This window comes from Seriola dumerili, unplaced genomic scaffold, assembly GCF_002260705.1.
Source record: "Seriola dumerili isolate Sdu_G_001 unplaced genomic scaffold, Sdu_1.0 BDQW01000321.1, whole genome shotgun sequence".
NCBI classification, from domain to species: domain Eukaryota; kingdom Metazoa; phylum Chordata; class Actinopteri; order Carangiformes; family Carangidae; genus Seriola; species Seriola dumerili.
In genome coordinates, this window is record NW_019174576.1 from 4179565 (window position 1) to 4202833 (window position 23269).

A 23269-nucleotide genomic window follows, 5' to 3' on the forward strand; every position below is an offset into this window, starting at 1 on the left:
GCAAACGATTCTTGGCTGATTGCAGGTACCAGGATTTTGGTGACGACATCTTTCTTTTTTTTTTCCCCACAGCACACCATACACATCATAGTATTTAAAATGTGAATACTTGAAGAATTGCAACAAATGACACATATTAACATACCCTACATGTCCAAAGAAGACATGTAGAATTAAAAGATTACAAAAATGTTATTTAACATAACACAACATAAGTAACATCTACATGTTCATTTGTGAAATAAACAAAGAAAACAATGATTTAAAATCCATTTCTTGGTTTGAATTGTGGAATATGTATAAAGTAATTATAACATTATGGTAGATGTCTCATGAAACACGAAATGTTTCATGTAGCTCTGATAACTGGCATGGATAGGCAGGTAGCTAAAGAAGGAGCAGTGTTGCATAATTCGTGGGCGTGTACTTCCAATACAATACAAACTATCAAAATACATTAACTTAGAAATTCAGCTGTTTCTTGTTTTCAAGCAATTTTGAATTACTGCACCTCTTTACATTGCTTCAAATCAGTGCACCAATAGATCCCAATACTCGAGTAAAGCCTTGTTCATGACAAACAGTAAACACACGGATGATCAAATGACTCATAAGCTTGTAAGGCAGATGAGCCCCCGGGTGCATCGAAGTATTGCAGGATTTAATCCTTTGTTCTTAGATCAGTTAAAAACAACAAACAAACGATTAACAGGGGCGGTATGTGGGACAACCCACCGTGAGCTAAATGTTCCAAAGTGTAATGTTAGTGTAGACAGGAGGCCAGGGCTATGAAATAACTCAACAGACACTGGTCACTGGAAATTCTACACTGTCAAACAGATGTGGTGTCAATTTCCCACCAAACAACACTACTGAGTTGCACCCTGTTCCTGTTGCTAATGTTGCACAACCGCCACAAGCAGCCACTAAACTTCTAATGTAATTTCCGATCACAAGGTTTCTCAAGTATGGCAATCAACGCAGTGGATGAGGAAAAAGAAACCTGTTTATGCTTACTGACAGTCAAGAAGAAAAAGAAAAAGGTGATTGAAATGGTCTGGCTCTCCTCCTCTTTACACATTTTGTTTGTGACATGGAGGTAATGCTTGAGAGCACATCTGTCTGTTTGTGACTTCACCACACTATACACCAGTTTAAGTAAAATATTGTTCAAGCCTGATTGTTATTAAGTTACTACAGATGAGTGACTAGTTAAAAGGAAAAACCTGAAAAATGCATAGTCTCTTCCAGGATGACAATGGCCCCATCCAAAGGGGATGAGGGATCACTGAATGCTTTGATGAGTATGAAAATGATGCGAGTCAGATGCTATGGCCTTCATAGTCACCAGATCTCAACCCAGCTGAACACCAATGAGAGATTTTGGACTGACAACACCTCACTAAGAAACTTTATGATGTTTTTTCCTTTAATTTGTCTCCCTTCTGTATTTTAAATAAAAAGGTATTATCAAGTGAACAACTGTGAATAAAATACAGACTTTTGGGCTTTTGCAGCTACAAAATGGATCCATCTTGTAGAGAATAAATAAAAAGCGGAAGTATAGAAATAGGAAGAACAAACCATGATCAAAGTATGACAATCAAAAAGTAAAATAAAGTGACAAAGCTATAAATTTCAAGAACAAAACTCGGAAGCAAATGATTTTTTTTTTTAAATTAAAATTGAGTTTGTAATAATAAAATTAATTTTTTCACCATCAGATTAAAAGGTTGCTCCCTTGCTCCCAATGCCACTTGTGCAGTACACCTCAGGTATTTTTAATTGCATCCCACAGAATTGCACACCTATAATAATCCCAACAATACTGAACTCTGGGTTTATCACCTGCATGACCTCTGAAAGGATAATGGTGTTGTATTTTTAAAGCCAGTGTGTTTGAGTCTGAGCCTTCATCAGGGCCATAGACTGAATTATGTTGGTGTTAACATTGTTCTCAGTATAACAAGTGTTGCTGAGGTTTTTAATCTTCATCCTTCTCACTCTGTGGATAACCCACCGTGTGTTCAAGAGGCAATTAACCGTCTCCTCATAACCCAAATTAAATGGAATGAAGCAATAAACCATGTTCAAAAGTGACATGAAGTCTGGAAACCAGACAGACTCTGTGGTCTGTGTTTTTCTGCCTCTTTAATCAGAGAAGATCATCTCTGACTGGTCAATTAACAGCCACTATAAGTGACTTGATTACAAACTGCACCCAACTATTTACAAGAGAGAGAAGTGAATTCTCTGTACTCTCCCAAACTGCTAACACAGCTGATTCTGGTCGGTAACATCACAACGTAACGAGGGAAAGTTGGCACCTCCGAAAAAGACGACATTCATCAAATGGACTTAGAAGAGCACGTGGCCTGCTTGAAAGAAAATACAAAACAAAGCTAAAGTCAGATTTGGCCTTAGTGGTGCTTGCATAATGTATCCACCATGAAAGTCATTTTTGGCGGGTTACACTTTTGTTAGACTGGCAGAAGCACTAAACATCCCCTCCTGAGAAACTATGTTTAACGATGACTTGAATGATACAAGCTGGCAAGAAGTTTCTATATCCCTGATTGTTGTGACCATGGAAACTACACACATATAGCAATGTGTATTGCTTTAAAAAAAACAAACTAAAAAAAACAACAAAAAACGAAAGAAATGGCTACTAATTAAGTACTTCAACAGGCCATTAAAAAGGATGTTTAAGTACATGGTATCAGCCACCGAACAACAGTTATGGAAATGTTCCTCTAAAAGCCATTTTGATGTTTCCTATCGATCTATATAAATATAAAGACCTACTTGTTAAGTGCTGATAATACAAGAACCTCTATGAGGACACTGTTAAACCCTACTTCAGTAGGAATAGTAAATCTGTTCATTCTTTAGTGGTTTAAAAAATGATTTTACAATACACTTAACAGTAAAAAAAAAAAATCCCCCAAAATTACTGACAGTGGTTGCATGCTTGACTGTGCATGTTGTTAGAGGTCTCTTCATGTACTGTGATGACGTCCATGTCCACAGTGTTATATTGCACAATCTCTGGTTTTACTAATGTTACGCTGGCATCCGTTCTTGGATGAGATGTAAAAACAGGTGCAGAAAAAACACTGAAAGACGTCCAGCAGGCTTGTGCTAAACTTAAAAAGACTGATCTCAGACAGCAAACTGGCATCTGGATTGTAAAATGTAAATAATCAAAGAGCTATGCTTTAAGTGCTTGAAATAGCTCCCCAATGGGCAATGCTGTGCAGAGAATACAAGGCCAAAGAAGGTAAGTGCATGCCCAGATATGACATGTATCTAGCAGTATACACATTTTCATCAGTGCAGCACAACAATGAATCAACGTGCTACTCTGCAGTCATCTGTGTCCACTAAACAAGTAAGTTTGGTCCATCCCTTACTTCACTTTCACTGTAAGCTGTTGTTATCGTCACATCATAGATGATGAGACTGTGTCCTTGTCTCTGTAAATGTCTCTCCTCACTTTCATGTGCTGGTCCATTCTTCAGTGCCTTTGCATAAGCTTGGTCAACACCGAGCGCGACAACAGACAGACTCCATTGAAATGTGCTCAGTTTTGCACCCACACAAGGACACATTTTTAAAAAAAATGCAATGTGAAAAAAAAAAGTACTGATGGGGCAAAGAAAAAATGGAAATAAGCAACAAAAAAAAGCCCACAAGTGCTTCTTTAAAGTCTTGCTGGCTGGCATGATGCGCTGAGAATCAGCCCCCACACAGAAAAGACACTGTTCATCACCATCATTTGGTCTCATACTATACTCTCATTGGCAGGCTTCTTCATCAGTTTCGTAGAGAGCAAAGAATGCTGGGAAGAGTTAGACTCCTTGGCTTCAGGAATGAGCAGACGTACTTTCTGGTTAGTTCTTCTCCACTCAGAGTACAGCTGACAGTGGTAGCGGAAAGATACCTGCAGAGACAACCAGGTAGGAGAAGAGGATGAGAGGGCATGAATTACTTCAATGTACTTTAAAAAGGGCTGCATTACAGTAAAGCCACAGCCTAATGTATGTGAATTTATTTTTACCAGAGTCCAGAGAACATAGATGGTGAAGAGGGCAATGGTGAGGGCTATGAGGCCCACGGCCTGCAGCCAGCTCCCCAGTTGAAGGTGGTCCTGAGCGCCCCTCAGGCACAGCCAGCCTGAAATGGCTGCTAGGGGCGTAATGAACAGGAAGCACACCATGTCACAGAACAGCGTCCTCTTCTCATTACGAGGCCCGGGGTCCCGCAGCCACTGTGGGAAGTGAAAGAAAGGCAATAGAGAGAAAGGGGGAAGAAAGGGGAAAAACAGATCTTAAGTCATTCAAGAAAAGAAAAGACTCACTATGATAAAACAGCAAGCAAGCAGAAAGTAGAGATGTTAAAAAAAGAAAAGCCTCTTTACATTTACATATGCACAATCATTCACACAATGAAGCCCTGCCAATGAGAATAACAAGGGCAAGAAAAAAGATTGATGCAGACAAGGCAAAGTGCATTGACCTTTGTTACCTCTGTGAGAGGCCTTGGTCGGCGCTCAATGCTGAACTCTGTGTGGCAGAGCTCACAGTAGCTGGTGTTGGAAGACGACAGCCACTTCTCCAAGCAGCTCTTGTGCACTGCGCCCAAGGTGCCTGTGCAGTCACAAGGGGACAGGAGACCCTCACTGTTGCCTCCTTCATGGCAAATACGACAGATGGGACCATCACTGTGACAAAATTTAAAAAAAAAAATTACTAAAATGCTGAAGGGGAATCCCCACACAGCAAAGACACTCAACCCTACACCAGTTGAAAGTTAAAGTTTCTGAAAGAGGAAATCCCAGCACTGCATTTTGTGTCTGATTCATCAGGCTCTGATTAATCAGTATAGGGAACCAGAATCACATGATCACAAGCTCCAAATATATGATTGTGTAGTGAAACTAGGTGATAATCTCATTACTAATTACAATATTGATTGATAGGTAGATACATAGATAGATAATTTATTTATCCCCTAGGGTAAATTCATGTATTGCATATTAAATTAAAAATATATTATATACAGAAACCTCAAAAATGGATCAAATACACAAAAAGATCAGAGGACAAATAGGGAGGCAACCATAAACACATATATATTCTATATATTTTGGTAACACTTTTAAGTCCCCCATATTTATAATTTTTAAGCAGTGAATAAACATTAAATAAATGGCTTATAACACACTAAAATGAAGTTATGAGCACATTTAAAGTGTTTATTAATGTAGAATATTTGTCACCAATTGTAACATCTCCTATGAAGACATATTTTACATTGCTACACCTGTGTTTTACTAAATTGTCATTCGTTATGTGTTTAAACACCTTCACTTATGGGTGCTGACAGAAGGAGGTACAGTAGTTACCAAATACATTAATAAACACTTCCATCTGCTTATGACTACATAATAGTGTATAAACCATTTATTAAACATTTGAAAAGGCTTAAAGTAAAATGTTACTTTCATCCCCCTGATACATATATAATTACATAAAAAATTATACATGAGTAATATGCTCCAACAAATCCGAGATTAACCTCAAAATGAGGCTATAATCTGAAAAATAACCATAATATCCTAAATGCGATTCAATAAATAATTATATAATATATAACATAACAAACCTTATAAGATTTAGAAAAAATTAAGAAGCCTACCGGGTATAAATAGTTAAGATAAATACCTTCAAGGAGAACCTTGAACGGCACGCCTTTTTCACAGAACACATTTTGATGTATCACAGTGGGGAAAGCACCGGTGTGAATAATAAAATTAACGATGATGCCTGATTTCCGTTTAGCAGCTTGAGTTTCAGGGTCCAGCATGTTGGCTTGCTGTCACACTGAGACGCTTGAATGGCAAGTAAGTAAAACATTATATTTATACATCACTTTTCAAAACCAGGGACACAATGTCCTTCACAGTTACAGAAAGACGATAAAAGCATTTGAATGAATAAATGCGCTATACTAGCAATAGTAACAGTAAGTAAAAATTGGTCAAGAAATAAGAACAAATCAGGGCAAAGAAGCATCAATACAATGCCTTTGAGAATAAATAGGATTTGGATGAGATTTAAAACACTAGAATAGAAGAGGAAAACAAATGCCATTGTTACCGTAATATCATTAGTAATGCCTGTGCTTTTCTACTACGAGTCAAAATGTGTGCTGTAAAAAGGCCTACATTATGAATCAAGAGGCAGTTATGCCTCCGTGAGCTACTTGTCATGGACATTTCTGTTCCTGTTAACTGCACAGGACTGTTAAAATTCAAACATCTGTCCCAAGAGGACAGGTAGGCATAAATCAGCCTCACCTTTGTGTGCCCATGGGTTTGAGCACAGAGGACAGCAACCGTCCATCTATGGCTGTGACCTGGGTGACATAGAGCGCCTGGCACCCGTCACCACTTGCCTCCTCCACACTCTTCCATAGACCCGTGCTACTGGCACAGTCACACAGAGAGCCAGGCAGGTGGCAACACCCGCCTGTCGTCATGGTTACAGTGTCCAGACGCTGGTTGTAGAGATGGCGGTGAGGGTGTGAAGGCTCAGAATATAGGGATGAAGGAGGGATCAGGAAGCACGAACTCCGCTCTTCCACGGGTTGGGGAAGTGTAGTTTCTACAAACAGAGGAAGAGAGAAGGACTGAGAGTTAATGGCTTTTTCACATAAACAATATCAGTGCTGGAAAAAAGTGCTTTTACTCAAGTAGTGTAATGAAGTAGAATTTTGAGGTACATGGGCTTGAGTATTTCCATTTTATACTACTTTGTACTCAATATATTGTACTACATCTATTTTACAACTATAAATAGATTCAGATTATTAACAAAAATATAAATCAACAAATAAATTATTATGCATTATTGTAGCTAAAGCTACCCAGCAGCATTTTAAAATTAGCCTTTACCAGCTACAACATCAAAGCAATCCTTAGACACTGATGAATCAATAATTATAATCCAATAACACAAAATATATTGAAATGAAATGAAATGGGCATTTCCACGAGTACTTTCACTTTCAGTAATTTGAAGTACTAACGTATGCCAATACATTATAAAATCATTCAGAAGCTAAAGTAAGCTGCCTCAAAAGCAAAATATAAACAGAGTAAAGAGATACAGCAGTTAGATGTAAACTCAAACTAGTGAAATGAGACAAGATATTGTATGTCATATATACATATCATATATACCGTACCAAAGCAATAACAATCAGTCAGGTATATTATCAACAGTATTGTGACAATATCATGATTTTTCAGAATTACAATTAGGCCAAGACAGCCTAGTTCTAGGGACACTTAGCTATATGTTATGACAGAGTTCATCTTGAAGTGCGCTTCATGGGCCAATGATTTCCTGCCATGTGAGAATAACTAAGATTATCTACACAGACATTTTGTCATTTAAAAGAAAGCTGTCTGTTTGGAAATGGGCCAATTTGCCCAAAGCATCTGCTAATCCATTGTAAAAGCAAGTTTGATCGTCTGTGGCAGCGATTGTGATGTGCAGCAGACTGATAAACAGCTGTCTCCCCTCAGATAACCCCTCACTAAAGATAAGAGAGCTAAAGACACAGCTGAATTTGCTACAGCCTGTAGTTTATGTGTTGCTGTCGAAATGAATGAATGGATATTTCTAAGTGTAATGTTTTTATTGTGATGAGACAATAGATACAGTAAGAGTAATAACATGAGCAACAATTTCCAAAAAAGCCTGTGTCTGATACATGTGTAGGCATTTCAAGTTTTTCTTTAAAATGCCACTCATACTTGTGTATTTGTCAGGGGTAAATACTGGGTTGTTGTTGCTGTTCACATAAGGCCTGGCTCTCCAACTGTAGCTGTACATGTCGCCGCATTACTCCAGTCCTTATATGATCCTTTGTGCTCAACACTGATGTTGTTGTGTTGTTTTTAAACAAGAGGTTTAACATGGCAGATGGTGCAGAAATTCTTGCGATAATTTATGGGGTATCGTGTCTTTATTCTATCTTCTTATGAATAATAAATACAACAATTTACACTCTATAATGATAAATACAGGTTTTTGGAGAAAAAACATTTGATCTAGTTTAAAACTAAAACAGAGCTGCAGTAATTTGAGTGTTGTAACATTTCTATGTATTATAATTATATGCTTCTTTTCTATAACATTTACCTTGCTGAATATTAGTTTTTGCCACTGCAGTGATCCAATATCCAAATGGTTGACAGTTTAAACTTGTCTGCTATTAGCTATGGTGCTCTTAACCACGCCATGGCTGTTAAAGCCAGACTTAACAGAGCCAGACAAAAAAAAAAAAAAAAAAAAACCTTTGTGAGACTGGTTATCCAGGGGATAAAGCCTGAAGGCCTGAACCTGAATTTTGATATAAAGGTCCCTGGTCAGATGACATTTTAACCCCATTTAAATGAATGGAAAACAGTTACAGTATCCCTCCATGGAGGCACGATTAAGAGGAACAATCCCTGACCCAAAAAAACAAAAGGGTAGGCCCAAAACTCAGACAAGTCTTTTAAACCTAGTGATGCATGTAAACACACAGACTAATGCATTTTCAAATCAAATCTTCAGATGAGAAACTTACATTCAATTACACTGTATGTAACTCTAACATTTGAAAATAGTGATGGACATACATACTGCTACATTATGCCTTTAAAAAACTACCATGCTGACAAAGTCATTTTCCTTTTCATTCCGACTCAATGCAGCTAACGTTGCCGCGGCAGCCAGATGTTACAGCTTTGATCCAGACTATCATCTGGAACTGAGAGGGTTGTGTCATGTCTATATCATAATGTGCTACAACTGCGTTGCGGCACAAATTGCCTGTGTATAGCAGTGTTTACATATTTAGGACATAAGCACCGGCTATCCACGTCCATTTTGTTGTCACTATCAATTTGCTGCCTGATTTCATTGTCCAGTAAATAAACGCGGTCAGTCGGTGCCCGTCACAGCTGTGTTGTCTGCTAGCTGCCAGCTGTCAGCAGCTACAGTGAGCCGCTAGCCGTCGGCTGCTGTCAAGATAAAAACTAAAAACGGTCTACTCACCCCCGTGTGGTCTTCTTCTCAGTGTTTTACGGTGACAGGCATTATCGCCCTAGTATATTCGCATTTCCTTCTCGTTTCATGTTTCGCTGTGTGTATGAATTGGCCAAATCGCAGTACTCCCGTTGGCTAATGGTAGACGCTGTTCAGCTCTGTGCTAGCTAGAGCTTCTCAGCTGATATCACACAGCGGGCCAGACTTCCGCTTTCCCCGGTCTTTAAATACACCCAGGAGGCTCATCATCAGCTGTCTGCCTCTGCGTTGAACACATCAACACAGGCTAACCGAGAGCCCAACACCATCCGGACGAATTCAGATGGGGGTGTGAATAACAGCTTACCAAAGTGAAGGGAGGGGCGCTAACCCGAAAACATCACATGGGTAAAACGTTCAGGAAAAATAAGCAGAAGTAGGACTGTATTTTTTTTTTGATTGTGGTTAACGATGCTTGTGAAAACAGAGAGCTACATAATTAACCATGTTAGTTTGAACAAGCAATCTACAACCTTATTATTAATTACAAAGTTGTACATAATAACCCAATTTTTATTAAAAAATTAAGTAGTTTTATAAAAATTAGTTTAAATGAAAATGAAAAATGTCTGAAGCCAAGTATCCAGTACTTTAAGGAGCCTGCCTCTGATGCATAAATGCAGTGAAGTGTTAGATGATCTGGCCATCATGTGTGTGGATTTGTAAAGGCAGAGTGTCAGGTGAGGCTGCATGCATGTTTGTACATGCTGTGTACAAACAGCTCCACTGACTCTATGACAGTTGCTAAACAACAGTGGCAGACACAGTGTTAAGTTATGGGCTCACTGAGTGAGTAATGTATCCAAAAATAAGTATGCCTGCTTCATGTGAATTAGGTTTATTTATGCTTCAGTATTTTCTGTGTAGTGTTAAGGTAGCAAAACAAGTTTATGTTTGCTGACTTTACACCTATTATTTGAAGAAATGTGAAATTTCATGAGACATAATGTATCAAATCAATCACACATGGAAGTATTTCTACCAGATGGGTGAAAGTGGCTTTTCAGCCAACCATGTAAACAATTTGCATTTCTGACTTTCAGTTCCATTTTCCCTGCTAACAACTGCTACCAGCTGGAGTCGAAGTGAAAATGTTCTCAGATTACACACACATCTTTATCCATTCTCCTTTAACAGATATCACATTCACATTCAAGGTACATGAGGGGAAATTGCTTAAAAAAAAGAAGCATAACAAATAGTGCATTTTGTTCTTTTCAGCCAACACAGTTTCCCTTACAAGCATCAGGAAAATATCATTGAATAATAAAGATGTTGAGTGTATTTAAAAATATAAGATGATTTATTCCACTGAAATTTTGGACATAAGTGCAAGAAAGATTTTCATTTTAAGACAGCCTGCTAGGCGTGTCCCAGGCTGATACTATTTTCATTTCATTAAAAAAAAAAATCATCACAATTTATAACAACACTTTTGCTATGTAGCATTACACAATTTTTTCCCCAAATAGCCTGGACTGGATTGGCCAAATTCAGCAATGGTCTGCAATACTAGCAGCCTTGAACACGCATAAATAAGAAAACCCAAACTGATACTGATTGCATCTGTCTCCTTTGGTATCTTTGTGCACTAAGATTAACACACATACACACACACACACACATTCATACATGCACACACAAATAAAAACACTTCATTTGTTTCACACTTGCCCATATTAAGTCAGACAGTCACAGCCAGTCTGGTCCCTGGCTCATGCTAATTTAATGCCACAGAGGGCACAGGGCTCAGAGGGGGAAATTAAAATTAAATAGGCAACCACAAACTCCAAATTGAGTATGCATTAATACTCCAAAGTATTGATGCATTACCTTCTTCTCCTCTCCTCTTCTACACCCGTATTGCATGACAGGCAGAATCAGGTCAACTAGACATGAAACCAGGATTCCACTTTAACAGATCATAAGTCATTGCAGGCTGAGAAAAGGAGACAAGTAGTAACCACTTGGAACACTAATAAAGAGGCCTGCTAATCCCTCACCGTTCCTTCAACAGGAGCAGGTCAATAGGACCATAACGCTGGTTAATTAAAAGGAATTTGTAGTTTACTACAGCTTTGAGATCAGCCTCATAATAGCAAACACTTCCTCCCTCTCAAAGCTATTATGAGGTCATAAAGTTATATTGACACAGGTTGAAATCAGATCAGAGGAAGAAAAAAAAAAAAAAACAATGAAAAAAAAAAAAAGAAACCAGCAAAAAGGAATGTCAGCTACAAGAGTCTTGGATCAGAGACATCTGAACCAATGAGGGTATCATGTTGACAGCAGCGTGACAGCTGAAGTAAAGCAGAGGCGAAGAGAGGAAAGACTGACAGAAAGTCAAACAGGAAAAGAAAACACAAGTATCACAGGCTTTGACAGCAGGGGAGTTTGTTGCCCCTCTGCCCGTCCATCGTTGGGGGGACGCTTATGTCCACTACATTGTTGCCTGGAGAATCATCATGTGCAGATCTGTCCGATATTTGCCTCTGAGATACAATACGGTAGATTTCTATGAGAGAAAACAGTGACGGTTCAGTAAAATTAGGAGTCATGTAACCTTGAAGATTTATGGCAAGCTGCAAATTATGTTCAGCAATTTATCACTTTTCTTACCTGTCAGAATGTTCTTAAAGGCTTCTTCTACATTAGTGGAGTCCAAGGCTGAGGTTTCAATAAATGAGAGAGTGTTCTTTTCTGAGTATGAGAAATAGTGAACACAACATAAATTTTACACATCTTGGATAATAACTTACAAGGTTCAGCATATTTGTCAAGTAAATGGTTTGTTTAAGTGGTCAAACCGAGGAGTGTTTTCTTGTTTGTTTGTGTTTTACAGAATTCTCCTTAAATTGCATAACTCTGTTTTAAATGCAGTGTTGTTTACCCAGTGGCAACACTAACCTGCAAAGGCTCGAGCCTCATCAGTGGGCACTGCCCTGAGGTGGCGGAGGTCGCTCTTGTTTCCAACCAGCATGATGACAATGTTGTTGTCAGCGTGGTCCCTCAGCTCCTTCAGCCAGCGTTCTACGTTCTCATAAGTCAGGTGCTTGGCGATGTCGTAAACCAGGAGGGCCCCAACTGCACCTCGGTAATACCTGGTTACCGGATAAAACCAGACGAGTACATCAACTCTATTGCAGCACAATATACACTTGTATAAACACTTAAAAAACACAAACTCACGCTGAAGTGATTGCTCTGTAGCGTTCCTGTCCAGCTGTGTCCCATATTTGAGCCTTTATCGTCTTGCCGTCCACCTGGATGCTGCGGGTGGCAAACTCCACACCGATGGTGCTCTTGCTCTCCAGGTTGAACTCATTTCTTGTGAAACGGGACAGCAGGTTACTCTTCCCCACTCCAGAGTCTCCGATTAGTACAACTAGAACCAAAACACACACCCCACAAAAAAATTACAACAGAAGTCTGACAAACTTTAAAATATGAATGATCATGCTAGAGCTGAGTTTGCAGTCTTCCTATCCATACTGCAATTGTACAGAATCAGTGAGAGCAACATTTCTAAGCTTTAGTCCAGTCTGTGAAGAATACAAGTCATTTCAGATCACCTTTGTAGATCACAAATGTAAAAAGATACATACAGTACAGTGCAGTGCATATTAAGTATTTTATAAGTTACAGCAAGATCTTTTTTTATTAGTTCTGGTCCTACTCACGGACTTCACTTTAATCTGTATGACATTCATTTCCCATCATGCTTAAGGATGCACTGATGAGTTGGATAAATTCACTGTTTTTATTAGTTTTATAATGTAACAATTAGGTTTTCTTATTACCATAGGTCTGTAATTGCCTTTGTCTCCTAATTTAAGTTTTAACTGTAGCTCTTCTTAACCCCAACGATACTGATAAAAGATGAAGCGTATCAGCAGCACAGAGAAAATCAGGGAGCGGTTATGTTCACTGCTTAACAACTTGACAACTTAGCTGAGTGGCCTGAGCTTTGATAACTCTTTAAGTAAACACGTTTTAATGTACGGCCTCTGTCAGAGAGCAGCCATTGACTCTCTTGTCGTTTCAGGTGAACGTCAGGTCGTCTCAGGTGATTGTTTATAACGAGGCCAGGTAGCTTTCATGTTAGCATGCTAGCTGCTTATATAGCCGCTTAGTTAACTAACGTTAGCCTGCTAATTCCCCAGCGTTGAATGCCACCACTGGACTCGCTGGTTGGTTTGCGAGGATAAAAATCACACTATTGACGAGGAATTGTTCTAGTACTACACACTGCTGGATGAATTTATAATAAGTAGTAGTGGTGGCTACAGAGTTAGCTCGACAGTCGTCATGTTATCGTGTACCACTTTGCTACTAGCAGAGCTGACTTTAGCATTAACGCTGGCTTAGTTGACTTCCTCAGTTCCTCCTCCCGTCACGAACTGTTATAAAGAGGACGAACGCGCTGTCATTCGCCCACCTTTAAAGAAGAAATTACCTTTGAACAAGTAGTCGTATTCATCATCTCGGGTTCCCATTTTACAACACTAGTTTTTGTACTTTTGAAGTACTTTCCCACAAACAACAACAACAGCCCTCTTCACCGGCAGCTAGTAGGCACCGCCTTCAAGGAAGGGCACTAGCACGTGAGTTTAGCAACGTCGATTTGGACCAATTGGAAAAGTTATCTTATAGACTGACAAAAGATTAACCAATCAACTACTTTCTTTTGAAAATGCTGACCAATCATCGCGCACAGCAGAGAACACGAAGAGGCAGTGCACCCTTTGTTCTCCAAAGTTTGACGCCCTGTCTTCTTGCAGATTGAGCAACATCCATCTGATTTAGATATTTTCGAGTATGCAGGTTGTTTCACAAACACGGTTAGCTGTCACAATTCGAGGTAATCTAACTGTTAAATTAGTCTTATAGGCTAATTGCATACAACCGCATTTGGCAAATATCATATTTGTGAGGAGTAACTTGTAATGTTATTGTAGTTGAAGTTAGCATGTGCACTAACGTTAAACTGTAAAAACACTGTAAAACGTATACTAACCTTGTGTTTTAAATTGGTTCTGCTGCAGAACATGAACAGACTTCAGAACAGGTTCTCCCTCAGACTGTGAGTCTGCTGCATGTAAACTGTGTCACACACTCAGACTGATGATGGATAACGGCTCCTGGACTTTTTGCACCTTACCTCCATCACTCATGGACAGCTGCAGTAGCTTACAGTCAACCTGTCAGACTGTTGCACTATCCTCTCTTAGCTATGAAGTATTATTTTTACATTTCTACTATAATTTCAAGTTGTTACTAAATACGATTTATCCACCCCTCTTTATTATGCAAACTTTTATCTTTAATTTGTCAGCTACAGATGATTGTAAATTGCACGCATTATTTAATTCATCCATTTATTACATTCTTTTGTACACCTCTCCAGTGGTGTAAATTGTTGAAATTAATGTAAATTTAATGTTAAATAAAGTTTTTTTATGAAGCTTTGCTTTGTTGATTTTTATGGAGCATGTCTGGTCACAACACATTGAAGTTTTTCCTGAATTTGTAATTAATCACAAGACTTTCTATGTTGGCTTTAATAAACAACAATGATGTGTAGAAATGTTTAAATGTGGCTCACCTTCAACAGTGACAATACAGGATCTAGAGATAGACATGAATGTCTGCTTCAGTTGAGGACTGGTTTGAGTATTAAATGAACAATCTTCTATATGAAAAATATTTTTCTACATATTTTGTATACGTCATGTCACAGGTCTTGATGGACAATGTATTAACTAACATTAACGCTGCGCATTACACTAACGCAGATCACTTAAACTGGGTCACATGTGGGAGAAACACAAACCAAACATCGCTGGACTACCGTCGATTAAATGTACCTTTTTAATAGGCTTTGACTGAACACCTCCACTGGCTAACCCAGGTAGACACAGGTTACCTGCCCAGCGGGCCCAGGTACCGTTAGCATAGCAATCGCTAAGTTATCAGCTAACGCTAGCAGTAGCTGGCTAGCTTGGTTAGCAAGGTGCGTCTTCACCTGAACTGTGATATTAACAGGGATGCTAATTTTGGCTAGCAAAAAAATAGGCTTAAAACAAAATGTACTTACCAGAAAAAAAATGAACAACTGACTCCTTTTAAAAACTGAACGCCGAACAAGACATTTTCAGGCAAACATGTTGGAGCTAACTTTGGTGAACTGAAAACACAATGACAAGTCAAATGTCCAACGCTCTGGCCTCTATCCGGACCTGTGTGTCAATCACGCCCTAAACCCACTCTGCTTTAACGTCTATTTTCTTTTAAATAGGACCATGATTTGAAAAATGAACATCATGTTGTAATCAAGAAAACTTCAAACTAGCGATTCAGACCATAAACACATAACGAAAACGTTTACTGAGGTCCATTTTTATATACAGTGACCTTTGATGACACAGTTATTCTGTATTCCTTAAATTACAAGGTATATTGGATTTGAGATTCCTCCTCTGGTGTGCTCTGAGCTTACTTTATACTGGCAGAAATGGACATTTGAGGTCTCTGGCTGTGCTTGAAGGGAGTAACTTAATCTTGGCCTCGGGTGATGTTCCCAGCATTCTGCATTTGCATCTGCAAATTCACTCCTCTCTTCCCACTGGCAGGCCTGGATGGTGATGGCTGGTTAATCCACCCGTCCAACATTTTGGTCAGATGGGAAATTTATCTCAACAGCGACTGGCCAGATTTCCATGAACAACTTCTGATCAGTTTGGCAACCCCCTTGGCCTCTCATGAAGCACCACCATCAGGCTCAAATTTTCAAAATCTAACTGGCAGATTGCCATGTTCATAATATCCCACAATACCAGGAAGGAAACAATTATTCTGCTGTGCATAGTCTTAGAGTTGTCAAGACTTGGGACTAATTTGGCAAAGCTGTTGCCTTCAGGGGCTGTCTGTTGTAACTGAAGACAAACTACAATGTGGTAAATAGGACAGAGAATTAATATTGCATACAGCAATAACTGTGTCGACTAATGATGGTGAAACACTGTACCATTTGTAATTGATCTTATATTTTCCATTCTATTTACTTTAATGGTTACATGTAAATTTAGTGACAAATCCCATGCTTGGAGAACAACTGAAGATGTTCTAATTTTCATTTCAGATTAGATGTATAATGATTTCAGCAAGGAGTTAATGAAAATATAACATGACATTATCTACATGGACAACAATTCATAGAACTGCTTTATTTTGTATTCATTCTGATTGAGTCCAAACACACACATACAGCCATCTATTTATCCTCACGTATAAATAGATGAATATACACAGATATACATAAATACACATTTCTGATATGCATATTCATTTTGAAATCATGCTATGTCTCTGTAAAGGACTCTCTCTATTGGATGAGGGCACACCGCGATTTGAAAACACATACACAACACAGCTGAACAGTTGGAAGATTCCCTATCGATTTGCATGGACAGTAAAACCCACAAATCTTTCCATTTTGGATATCTTACAAAGAAACAGCTGTGGTTTATAGACCATAAATATACAGCAGCTGCATCTCAATAAACACACTGAAGAATATGATACAGTAAATTATGTAGATTGCAATCATTTCTTGCCCAGCAGCAAAAATAAAACCAAATAAAAATAATATTCTCCGATTCAAATGGAAAATATATTTGTATATCTTTATATATGTATTTATAATTTTATGTACACATTCTCAGGAGCACAACTATGAGAAAGAAAATAAATACAACAGCACAAGTGAAAAAAATACAAATGATAGGCTTACATGTAAAATTTCTCAATAAGGCAATTAAAATAACTCAAAAGCTAGACTGTACAAAATATTGCTGCTATGGTCTCCATCTGATGATCAACAGCGAACTGATTACAACTGGCCACTGCACATGAGAATGAACTGATTTCTATTTTACAATGTCTGACATTGATGTGTCCTCTCTTACACACAAACACACATAGAAACATACCAACCGACTGAAGAAACGGTTTCTGAAGTTAGATTTAAAAAATTGGTTTGTTGAACTTTAACTTAACTCGTAGTTGAGAGTCCTAAGATGTCAGCCACAAAGAGACTACAGTAAACACTAACCATACAATGACCGTGATTGACTTCACCAACACACACACACACACACTTGATAACCCTAAAATAAATGCTGCCTAAATATCAGCCTGTGTGAGCAGAAACTCCTATATACCAACTGAAAAAGTATGATAATGTGATGTTATGTTTATTTGGCCTCTATCACTAGTTCATCTTCAGGTCCTCTTTATAAGTGCAAACAACATTCAACCCATTTACGAACTGCTGTGTCTCACCAAGTCATCACTGCGACGCACTGTGTTCATTCAAATATACAGATAACAGGTACGATATTGACTGCAAATACTACAACTGATGCTCTACATCTACAAACATTTGAAATGTCCAGTCAATGGATATCCTATTGTGAGGAGGTGAGGGAGACCAGATATAGCAAATGTCACTGATATGCTGATTATTCCTCCACCTAAAAACAAAAAGAGAAAATGTGTGCGTCTTGTCCAAAAATAGGGCAACACTGGAAGACATTGTAACGATGTGGAGATTACTGTAATGACTGACAATGTCTGCTGCCTTAGTGTTGTAATTAATGCCGTCTAATTTGAAGGCAATAGTCATGAGCCTCAGCCGTTTCCACAAGAGCTGTAGTGAAAAAAGTAGTAACACTGAATTTACATGACAAACTGGGAAACTACTAAAAAGCTGCAGTGATGTAATGATCAAAACAAAAATTAAAGTTCTTTGGAAGCAAACCGAAAAGAAAAACAGCATTACAAAGTTAAAAGTACCAGTAACAGTGAAGATTTATAATAAAATACAAACAGACAAAATAAATTAAAGTTCACAGTAGTAAAACAGCTGAAGAAACGTTCAGAAAAAAAACTTAAAAACATTTGATATAAATTATTATGCTAGGAATTCAACAACTTGTAATCACTGTTTATCTTCACTAAAGGAAATGATGTCTTTTAATTCTTTCCTCTATAAACTAAACTGCATATTTTCACTACTGGAAATGTGAGGATGACGTATGTCTAGAGGTTTTGTTTTGATTGGTCAAACAATAGTTATCATTGTAACTCCAGTTCTATGAGCACAAGCACAGCCCTCCTAACACCACAGGCTTGACCACTCACTCCCCAGTGAGCGCACTGAAATCTGCATGCGGCGTGCTGAATAGAAAGGCAGTACAAAGGAGGGTTGGTCGGCTTGTCCTGATTGGTCGAACCGGTCCATGCAAATTTTAGTAGAGTTCGTGAGGTGGGAGGAGCTACTTCAGGAAGTCCTGGCATTAGAAATTTCAGTGCGATTAATTTTCTTCACTGACAATGTTAAACTCACAGTTGGAGTGCTGCTATGGCCTGGATGGATATGAAACTGTCCAAGTTGAATCCTCAGTACAAAATATGAATAATACTTATTCTACTACTTATTCTACTGTATTAAATATCAAGTTCTTTCTTCATTTGATAAAAATGGTAAAATGAGAAGTTAAGTATGTCTCCCATTGCATTTTATTAAGAAACATCCACTCACTGAGCTAAAAATTAATATTTAAAGATTATGGGGTCAAAAAAACTGACACAATCTAAAGCTTAAATTAATTCATTTTCAGATTCTGGATCAATTTTGGATTAATTCAGTGACCAAGTTTTTTCTCATAACTACAATGACAAAGTGTTCTGAATTTGATACAGCTCTGATTTTCGCCTCTGTCTCCTTTTGCATGAGGCGGCAGAGGCTCATACTGTAAAGAACTGTTGTATTTGGACCCATCCAACATGTGAAAATGTGATTTTTTCACAAACAAAGTTTAAATAATTAAAAACTTAAAGCCATGAGACAAACATACAGCATTGTTATACTATCCCAGAGACTCCCATGTTTCTACGTTGAGTCTTCTGTATTGAAGACATCATTAAAAAAAAAAATGTTTGAATTGGGGATTCAGAGTAACCAGCGGCTCCCCTCACTTCACAACTCTATGTGCTGCTCTGCAGAGTGAGTGGGACAGCCAGTTTAGAGCCTGTTGGGGGGCTGTGCTTGTGTGAAGCAGAACATACAGTAAGTTACTTCTGTCTGTCATGTATGTCAAACATATAAGACTACATACAGCCTTATACGCACTATGTCACACATACACATGTTAAATTGATATCTTTTTCATTAGTTAAGGGTGAAAGGCAGGGATGGTAGGAAATCAGTGATGTTGTCACTGTCAGGATTTTTTTCCCCCCTCTGGTTTTCAGTCACTTCCTCCCTCAGTGTGTTCAGTTTCTGTATGCATGTTTAAAATCCTGGCTCAGACAGAGATCCTGCTGCTACCGCTGAGATCTGGACTTCAGACAGATGAGTCCTCTCCACTGAGACGTTCGCTCCTTTCTGCCAGAGAACAGGGTTTACTGTTGGAGATACACAGAGTGAATGTATTAGGCAGAGTGTACACATCATAGACACACTGATGTCCACAGGGAATAAAATGTGTATCTTCTCATGCATTACTTGCTAATGGCAAAGTGCAATTTATAAAAGGAAGTGGACATAGGAAAACAGAATGGGTAAGGCAAGGAGAAAAAAGTTTAACATAGCAAACACCCCTGCACACCTGAAAATAGGAAAAGTCAAGATGCACAGTATTCATGTATCACACATTAAAGTGATAATAGAGCGAAGGTTTGTGTACTCTGTGGGCTACAGCAGTCTGAGTCTGCTCGCATCTTAAAGACATTTAGTGGAATGTCTTGGATCAACTAATGCTGTAAAATAATGGTGTCCTGAGCCAACATGAAATATTTTAATTCATCTGTATCTGCTCCATTATTCCAACCCAACTCTAAGCACATCATGTGTCTGAGTTCACTGGGCTGGACGTGAGCCACAACAGCAGAAAGGTTTGCATGTTTGCAGTGTGGTAGTATTTTAAACTGGAAAATGAAACATCCCATTCCTTTCAATAGGGCCAAATATTTTTGATATTTGTTTCTATCTTTTGTAACATGTGAAAAAAGCCTGATTGGGACATAATATCTAGGGTGAGAAAAAGATGAAGAACAAAATGAGTTGGAAAAAAATTAATGGCTGATCACACCTAATCAGAGGATAGCACAGAGTGCACTGTGAGCAAATGCTGCTACACTGAACAAAGTAGACAAGCAGCCTGCCAAGGACAAACTCATATAAAACTTCTAAAGGAAAATAGTCAAAGCCAAGTTAAGTAATTTCCATTTTGACCCACGTTTCTAATTTGTCAGATTTACCAAAGCTCTGTCTGGGTTTGTATTTTAACATTGAAAATAAACTCTTGAGCCATAAACTCTCAAAGTAAACTTAAAAGACCAAAAGCACATAAATTCAATATATATTATTACATCTTCAAAAATTCCTCCACATTGCCTAACACTGAAGAAAACATTTGGGACAAATTGTTTGATGAGCATGTTCTGTAAAATGTGACTCATCTGTAGGTTGAGTGTACACATTCGAACTGTGAACATCTAACAACATGAGCTGTGGGAGTCTGGAGATGCATGAGTGTAATGGCTTCACACAGGCCGATGCGGTAAAATGGTGTCGTAAACTCTGAGCAGCTTGTTGTTGGAGGGAAACAGGATGGCTGGCTGTGGACTAAATGGTCATGCAGGCAGCCACTGACCATTTCCACCCACTTATCAATGAGGAATGAATGCTGTAATGCAGGGGTGGGTTTCTGGACACAGACCAAGCCTACCCTTGGAATAATAATAGACTCTGGGACCTGAGAAAGCTTTCTCTACATTTACTGTAGAAGCTTCTTACACAGGGTAAAGTTACAACTCATCCTTTCCATCCTTGTTGTGATGGATGAACGATCACCACCAAACAACATGGTCTAGGACTGAATTTATACCTTGTCTAAGGGATTTCTCCTGTACTGTATATTTTAGTCCGATGCTTCTCACTTACTGTCTCTCTTTCCCAATCCCCATCTGGCAGGGCCTTAGACTCTGAGCCATAGTGTAGCGGAGAGTACACCCAGGTCCTGTCCTCTGGAGGCTGTTTTTACACACCCACCACAGCAGAGGGGGCCAGAGTGACAGAGGAAAGGCCAGAGGCACAGAGACAAGCAGCAGGGGCAGGCAGGAGAGAAAGACACAGGAGATCACAGGAGAAGAGAGGACAAGACAGGAAATGAAAATTAGGGATGCATAAAGGAGGAAATGTTGCTGAGACACATTGAAAGTGTGAATCTGACATATAGAACAAAAGTCTTTAAAAGGATGTGTTAATCCTTTCAGCAGTTAGCAGACTTGAACAAAGATGTAAATATTAGCAAATAACTGGCTGTGCTGGTAAAGAGGAGTGCTGTAAATATTATGGGTCTTACTGAAGTGTGTATGAATCATATATCTGTTTAGCCCCATTCGGACTAGCTCCTGGGACGCAAAGTGAGGTGTACAGAGCGAGGGATGAGTCGCTGCATCAGCCAAACAGGGGAGGATGAGGAGTGGGAATCAGGAGGTTGGAATGGGAAGAAAGCCAGGATGCCAAGACAGTCAGACACAGAAAGCATCCTCAGTCAAAGCAAAACACAAGAATAGGATGGTTTTTTTTTTCCCTTTCCAACAAGCAAAAGTGCTCTTTCCATAGAATCTCTGAGAGCTTCAGTAGGTTCCTTGTTACTGAAGGTACCAGCCCTTTAAGAGAGAGAAGCAACTGCAACACGGTATGTTGGCGATGGTGACGGAGGTGGAGTGGGTTGATGGAATGTACACACACACACACACACACACACACACACAAAGCTCAGCACGTTGGAGCTTACACACGATCCACACAGGTGCGAAGAGGGAGGAGGCGGGATGTCAGTGAGTGAGGAAACAAATTTAAAAGAAGATTAATACAAGATTAAAAGAAAGACAAACACTGTCAATTAAGAGGCTTCTTGTCTTTTGTTTACCCACCTCCCACACTTTATTGTCTTCACTATGGGGAGTGTAGGCATTGTTTTTTAGTTTCAACACAATCACAAACACCTGCAGCGGGTAAACCACAAATCATGACAAGCTGCGGCTCTTGCGGCACACTCCAAAAAAAAAATCTTGTTTCCTCTCAACACTGTAATCATATGTTTCATCAAACAAACAAGCAATAATCTAACCTAATACCAGGACAGCAACCAGGTACCCTACCATCTCTCTTCTCACTTACGGGCAAACTGGACTGGCATTTCCTCCTCTGTCGGAGAGGAGAGACCACCCAGGTCCTCCCATCAGGAAACTGACAACAACAGGGGAGCATGACACATGACACAAACAAAAAGAGATATGACATATAGAGATGAGGGACAGAGGAGTGAGGACAGGTGAAATAACATGATAAAAAAATGAGAAATGTGCTGAGGTGAAAATGGAAAAGGTTGTCATGGATGTGTGTAACCCAGCAGAGATACACTGAATCAATGATGACACAAATACATTCACAGGTGTGGCAGTCACTCCATTTTCATCTCCCCCTACCACACAGCACGCTACTCTCTCACCACTTTCATCACGACTCATGACGACAATCAGAGGAATGCGAAAAAGCTGAGAATGAGGGAGGGCGTGGAAAGAGCGAGAGGTGGAGAAGAGAGAGTCGGGTCGCGATAGAACAGGGGGAGGTGAGAATTATTTAAAAGTTGGGGTAGAATGAGAGAAGAGAGCGGAGGAGGGTGGAGGGGAAGAGGTGAAGATGAAGGAGAGCGGACAAAAGAAGAAAAACAATCAGATGTGGTAGAGTAGAGAGGTGAAGGACGGCAAAGCGGGAATCATGAAAAGTGAATGTGGAGACTGTTGATAGTGGCTGAATAATTCAGACACGAGCCACTCTGAGGAACCTGTTAAGTGACCACACACACGCACGCACGCACGCACACACACACACACACACACACAAACACAAACACGCACATCTCACAGCTAAATGATGCAGTGTTTTCCCTGAGGAGCTACACGATCTCAATGGCTGCTATCTCTTGTATCAAAATTCAAACATATTCTCCGCCTCTTTCTTCCACACACACTGTATAATTTAAAGC

At 39.2% G+C, this 23269-nt stretch overlaps 3 protein-coding genes across 5 annotated transcripts in view; all 3 read right to left on the reverse strand.

The window, feature by feature from the left end:
• Window positions 1–54: 54 nt before the first annotated feature.
• march2 (membrane associated ring-CH-type finger 2) lies at window positions 55–9582 on the reverse strand. 2 transcript variants are annotated; one of them, XM_022759197.1, is made up of 5 exons: window positions 9117–9582; window positions 6365–6671; window positions 4522–4726; window positions 4064–4273; window positions 55–3946 (listed from the first exon to the last, which is right to left on the reverse strand). In XM_022759197.1, exons 2-5 carry the CDS (start codon window positions 6544–6546, stop codon window positions 3788–3790), a joined length of 756 nt encoding a protein of 251 aa, XP_022614918.1. In that variant the 5' UTR covers window positions 6547–6671; window positions 9117–9582; the 3' UTR covers window positions 55–3787. The 2 variants fall into 2 exon arrangements, with proteins under 2 accessions (XP_022614918.1, XP_022614919.1); XM_022759198.1 differs by having other exon boundaries at window positions 4531–4726; window positions 9117–9580.
• A 390-nt stretch (window positions 9583–9972) lies between these two features.
• On the reverse strand, window positions 9973–13723 carry LOC111231923 (ras-related protein Rab-11B-like). Its single transcript, XM_022759200.1, has 5 exons — window positions 13603–13723; window positions 12336–12531; window positions 12054–12247; window positions 11766–11846; window positions 9973–11661 (listed from the first exon to the last, which is right to left on the reverse strand). The coding sequence occupies exons 1-5, from the start codon at window positions 13640–13642 to the stop codon at window positions 11516–11518; spliced, it is 657 nt and encodes a 218-aa protein (XP_022614921.1). The 5' UTR covers window positions 13643–13723; the 3' UTR covers window positions 9973–11515.
• A 4917-nt stretch (window positions 13724–18640) lies between these two features.
• Window positions 18641–23269, reverse strand: part of pip5k1c (phosphatidylinositol-4-phosphate 5-kinase type 1 gamma) — a 43557-nt gene continuing 38928 nt past the window's right edge. The window contains exons 17-18 of one of the 2 annotated variants that reach the window (XM_022759257.1): window positions 21157–21246; window positions 18641–19616 (exon numbers count right to left, since the gene is read on the reverse strand). In XM_022759257.1, the coding sequence (XP_022614978.1) occupies window positions 19614–19616; window positions 21157–21246 (93 nt within the window). In that variant the 3' untranslated portion in view covers window positions 18641–19613. The remainder of the gene's footprint in view (window positions 19617–21156; window positions 21247–23269) is intronic. The other variant, XM_022759258.1, reaches the window with a different exon arrangement.